The sequence below is a fragment of the Trachymyrmex septentrionalis genome, unplaced genomic scaffold (genome assembly GCF_001594115.1).
Source record: "Trachymyrmex septentrionalis isolate Tsep2-gDNA-1 unplaced genomic scaffold, Tsep1.0 scaffold20, whole genome shotgun sequence".
Taxonomy (NCBI): domain Eukaryota; kingdom Metazoa; phylum Arthropoda; class Insecta; order Hymenoptera; family Formicidae; genus Trachymyrmex; species Trachymyrmex septentrionalis.
Window position 1 is genome coordinate 6,903,452 of NW_017305180.1, and position 6,160 is coordinate 6,909,611.

At 30.9% G+C, this 6,160-nt stretch overlaps 1 protein-coding gene across 4 annotated transcripts in view; it reads left to right on the forward strand.

The window, feature by feature from the left end:
- The window catches only part of LOC108747789, a 36,010-nt gene that overhangs the window by 24,840 nt on the left and 5,010 nt on the right, over positions 1-6,160 (forward strand). For 2 of the 4 annotated variants that reach the window (XM_018485563.1, XM_018485566.1), the window contains exons 2-5: positions 1,803-1,955; positions 2,842-2,982; positions 4,106-4,220; positions 5,591-5,766. In XM_018485563.1, the coding sequence (XP_018341065.1) occupies positions 1,803-1,955; positions 2,842-2,982; positions 4,106-4,220; positions 5,591-5,766 (585 nt within the window). Of the gene's footprint in view, positions 1-1,802; positions 1,956-2,841; positions 2,983-4,105; positions 4,221-5,590; positions 5,832-6,160 lie in introns of those variants that run through there. The other 2 variants (XM_018485562.1, XM_018485565.1) reach the window with 2 other exon arrangements.

Genomic DNA, 6,160 nt, shown 5'->3' on the forward strand with positions numbered 1-6,160 from the left:
ATTATATATAAAAGTGATCCTTTTATTATATAAAGATGATCCTTCCTGTCTCATACGAGCCTATGCATCACATACATATAAAAGGAATACGAAGGAAAATCAATCTAAACGTTTGTATAATTGAAATCGGTGTTGTGTACTAATCAAATTTCCGCGGTTGGCCAACTAGCAACCTACGTGTAAACTTTCCAGACAGTGTATGCAGCCCGTGCATATAGTTCTTGCTTGCAGTTCTATGCAATTTCTATGCGATCCGAATCAATGAAGTGGATATAAGTATCGTGTACAACATTGTTTCTCGAAATCTTTATTAATACCGCTATTAATATTTAAAAACAATCTGAATTAAAAGAGAAGCAAAAGGAAAATTAAAAATTTTCATGTACATCACTGGAAGCCGTATAATTGCCTTCTGGTAAATGAAACAGTTTATACTACAATATGATGGAGCAATTAAAGCGATGAAACAACGAATTATTCATTTTATAATTAGTTTTATAATTAATCCGAGATGATATCCAATTCAGAACGACCAATCCTGTTTATGCTCCGTTTTACTATAATATTTAGTATTATATTTAATTTGCATTTTTAAACGTAAAAGCGAGAGACGCACGCCGTAAGATTAACATCACTTGAGAAATTTATGACAAAGATAAAAAGGTTTGTCTTCCGACGAGCTAGAATTATTTTATTCCTTTTAACGATCTCGAGGATTAAAATCTACAGATATTTTTTCGAATCGGCATGTATTATGCAAGTTCGAGTCCTTCGGTTCTCTATTAAAATGTCGTAGGGTGGAACTTAGATAGGGGCCATTATTCATCGACAATACAGCAATCAGGCTTTTCTGAAAGAAGCCTAGTCAGCTTTTTGCAAAGTATCATTAATATTTCTACTAAAAATTGAGAAAATATATAAATTGAGAAGAATTTTTCGAAATTTGAACGAAATTTTTGTAATATTGCCAGTTTTATTGCATTTTTTACATGTGCATACATATATCTTTTCACGCATATTTGAACATATATATATTGGAAAAATATCTGCATGGTTATCACGCGATCGAGATTACGTGAAACATTCAGACGCATTTCGACTCTTTGAGTGATAAAGTTTTTGATAAATCTGAAATTTATATAAACATAAGCTGAACTCAAAGGAGCAAAATAAAAATTGAAAATTTTTCTATTTATTTATATATCGACTTATAACTATAAAGCCAAATTAGGGACAACCCAGTTTTGCTTATGATTGCTTTTCACTAAAAATAATTTTGGCGCGCAATTTACAGAACTGGATATGCATATAAATTCACATCAAAAATATTATTTAAGCACTAAGATTCAGCTCAGACTGTTGAAATTTTTATTGCAATTGTGTATTCATAATCCGATCTTAAGATATTTCGTTCAAGCTTATACATCTAAATCTTGTGTTAAACTAGAACTCTGTTAGTAATTTAATAAGCTGTGTATTTTTATGTATTTTGATATAAATTTCACATATATCCTTGAATTCTTTAAATATTTATATCGTATATTGCATGACATATAAAAATATAAATAGTATATTATCCTGAATTCTGACGTAAATTATTATAGATCGTCTAAAGCGAGCTCAAGTTATAATTATTTTTTTATTAGGATAAATGATTATTTAGGATAACATGAGATTGATATCTTTTTAACAGAAATGTGATGCGAGATATGATCTCTAGCAGTGCTTATTAGAACTTAACATACAATATAAATATGTCTAAAATATCTCAAATATCTTATTATCTTTAATTATCTTTTCAGATCTATCCGATAGAGGCACGAAAAAGTTTGGTGATGACTGTCTGGTGGACAAAGAATGCGGCTTTGCTGGCTCCTATTGTGAATCAAAAAAGAACAAGTGCGCCTGCAAGGAAGAATTTGAAGCCACGAACCATATCGACAAGTGCGGACACGGTAAGTTGATATGCTTTCTGGTATTCTGGATCTGTATGTGGAGTTCTGCACGTGGCTCCTTTACGATTGTATATATGAAATATATGAAAACCTCCAGAGGGAATCTCAATTCATAGGGAGAAAATTGAAGTGGCTTCTCTTTCATGGAATTTCTAAGCTGCGGCATTATAAAATAGTGTCGTCTGTCAACATTATTAACGACAGCATATATTCGAAAGAAACTAACTCTAAAATGCTGTGTTAAAATATTAATATAGCTGCAATATATATATATAGTATGTGCATGAAATGTTTAGCAGATAAAAAAAATTTGACTCAAGAAAAGTAAACCATGAGCAGGGCGCAGTGCATATGCCAGTGGGATTAATTTCCATACGCGAATGCACTAGTTAAATGGGCTGGTGCTATCTCGATTGAGAATAATTCTATTTCCTTCTTGGCTAAGTTGCCATATCCATTAACAGCGATTTCGTACATGATATCACACGGTAAACCATGCAAATCTCGCAATCAAACAAGTCGACCCGATTATCGTTGTGAGTAAACTATAATGAGCTGAAGCTCAAGATTAGTGTACGCATGAGAAATAAATTCCATTCCGTTAATGAATTGACGAATGATTAGAAATTAAAAGAAAAAAATCTTTAACGTGCTTAATAGAAAAATTCTTATATATTATCTGATGTAAATAAAATAGTTTATAATATCAAATAATTTGTTGATTCTAAGAATAATACACTAAACTTAAGAAATGTTTTGTCTATTGTGTAGACAGTTTTACAAGTAGTTTATGTTTCAGAATATTTCTCTAAATTCTGTTCTCTACGGCATATTTAGAATTTCTCATTTACATTCCATAATTTACGAATTTTGAAAATTATTTTAGCTGCGAACGTGAACGAGTCCTGTTTCTTCCACGAGCAATGCGAGGCGCGGGTGATCCAAACGGAATGTCGCGATGGTCGATGCATCTGCCTCTTCGAGAAAATCCCGATGATGCAAGCGGAGGGTGTAATAATCTGCGTAGGTAAGGAAAGGAATTCTCAAGAAATGAGGATATATGATAATTTTAATGAAAATCTTGTCATGCCGACATGACTTCGACATGGTATGATGAAAATTGAAAGAGACGGAATCGACGGAATTAATGAAACTTCTCCCACTTGCTTGATATTTTTCGCACGCCAAGAATATTTTCCTTGCATGAAAATGCGGAACAAAAATAAGAAGTATTTCTGTAAGCTATGATAATCGTAGACTATTATATAAATATTAAAAAGAATAAAGAATATTTATAACATTCTAAGAATATTGTATGTTTATACAGACGGAATGTTGCGGTTAATGATTGTTTAAATTAAAAGAGATTTCTGCTCTTATTTCATTCATATTCGTTGCTAAATAGCCCATTTTCATTGTTTCTACTTTTTAAGAATAAGCATCAAATAATATTCAAATTTTTTAAATAATATTAAAATTACTTAAAATTATTAATAGAAAAATGTTAAATCAATAAAGTCAGTGAATAACAGTTCTTAATAAATATATTCTTTGTACTCACAAGGAACTTAATTACAACTCCGGAACTGATTCGATTCTTCACGAAATACATATATTGTTGAACATAAAAATCTGAGAGTCGCGTATTTCTTTTATATCAGCTCAATTTGAGATTTAAGGTGTAAAACAATCTCTCAACATTTAATTGTGGGGACAGGAAGTTTCAAAAAATTAGGCTTTTGGAAAATATAGATACGTAATTATAAAATATATTTAAAAGACCATAAAAGTTTGTTGTAAAACATTTTTTTATATATCTTATTCGTTTCCTTAATAATCGATTGGAATTAAATATAATATAAACTTTGTGGGTTTGTTTCTTTAAATTTCAAATCTTTAAATTTCATATTAGACCTATATAAATAATACCCGTGTCTTGGATTTTTGTTTAACAATATATTTTAAGGAGGATTGAATTGGACAGTTGTAATGGATCCCTTGACAGTATATATTCTTCTTCTTGTGAGTTCTCTCTTCCTATCAATAGTACGGTGCGCGTTTGACTTTTAATTCCTCTAGGGCATGTGGGATTTAATTTACGAGCTTCTAGTTCTGGGATCCCTCGTGCAAACCAACGAATTTGTTTTCAGCCGAGGTCAAAGAGTCACCCAGCCTCCAGTACATCGATCCAGCGATGATCGGCGTTCTCGTTGGCATGGCACTGATGTTCATCATCATTTGTGTCGTTCTTAGACTTTTCAGCAAGTAAGCAGTTTGATTAAGGTGTTACAAGTAATTTATATTCATTATTTATTTTTTTTTTCAAATACTTGTGTTACAAATAATTTAATTCTTATTATTTGTGTAATTTGTATCAAAATAAAGCATGCATAGACTACGATTAAATTTGCAAATTTCTCTTTAAATACAACACAACTCAATTTCAATAAATCTCTTGCATATTATTCGTAAATAATTAACATGTTAATTTAAGTTTAATCGTAGGCTGGAATTAAAATTGTATTCTGATGACAACTTTAATTGCAGTTGTCAGAATTTGAATATAGATATGCATTTAGCTCAGATGACTGTTGTTTTATTCAAGAAATTGCGATGTCGACGAGTGTTTGATAAAATAATCGTCTATTTATAAAACATTTCCATATAACACTCTGAATAATTAATGTTTCTCAAAATATTATTATATGTCATCAGTGCCATTATATGTCAATAACGTGCTTTTATTAGAAATAATGTAGTATTATTTTATGGTACTATTCATTACGAGAAATGAGTTGTTAGAATGCTTTAGCGTTTTTAAAATCAATCTCAATTTTACAAAAGTATTACTCAATTATTCGTATACCTATATCTACTAATATTATTGGGTCATTCTAAGCAGAGTCGTAAGGCTTGTAACTTGTTCTCGTAAAACTTCTTGTAAGAACTTGATTGATATTGTAATTTTATGCATATGTAATGTAAAATATACGATCATTTGTAAATATTTACAATTTCTCGTAAATCTTACGACTAGCAAGAAGCTGTTTGTAAAGATATTGCATGAAGTTATAAGTACTTGTAAGTCCTTACAAGTCTTACGGAAACATGTTATGAACTTTACGATTTTGCTTAGAAATGATTCGTACGTTTCCAGAACTTCTTATCTTTCGTGTGAAAAGCGAGATTATAATTATTTAAAAATGAAATTATATAAAAAATGTATTAAAACTATGTATAAAAATAATTATGCATAAAAATTGCCTATTTTCAAAGCTGAAATAAAAGCATTGCTATAACTCACATAATAGGTCTGTTTTTTATTACTGCATTTTCTAAAATAGTACACACAGTGCAATAAGTTGAAATGAAACACATATACATTTATTTCACTTGTATTTATTGCACTAGTTCAGAATGCAACAAGAAAAAAACAGATCTTATGTTTGTAACGAGGTAAAACCATTTTAAAATACAATTAAAAAATTTCAAGAATCGCACGTATAAGTATATCTCTGCTGTACATGTATTATAAAAGTTTTGAGAAAATAATTAAATTATTGACAAGTCGAAAAAAAGTACCTACCTCGCGAACAGTCGATCTGTTAACTATGTAACACAATGTGGAATTGCAGGGCTCGCTGGCGAGAGAACCGCACTATCTTTAATACACCCAACGCGCGATTGATGAACGTCTCGCTGCTGAGAGAGAACAAACTTTTGCACACTCAGGAGAGACGCGGCTCGAGAGCTCCATCGAGACAACCCTCGATGGCATCTTTGAGAGCCCACTCACCGAACGCCTCGCAAGGTGCGAAACACTCTCACCACTCACAGCACAGAATGAGCCGTATGGGTTTTTCATTCACTTACTAAGCAAGCAACTTGTTATTCAAAGCTCTGTTCAGATAGAGCAAGCGACTCTTTCCTATCTATTTCGCGATATTTCTGATGCAGCTTCGTGAAAATCGATGAGTCCAGAAAAAGACAGTTCTAACGATCTGCGAGTTGACTAAGATATACGTTGATAAAAAAAATTTTTAATTTAATTTAAGATAAAAAATAATATAGTTTCATTTTTAAATTATAAATAGAATTTTAAATTAAATAGATTTTAAAATAAATTGCCTGTATAGTTTTGTTTTTTAAATTGTTCTATATAATTTTTTATATTACATCCCCCCCCCCTTTTTTGACTACCTCAA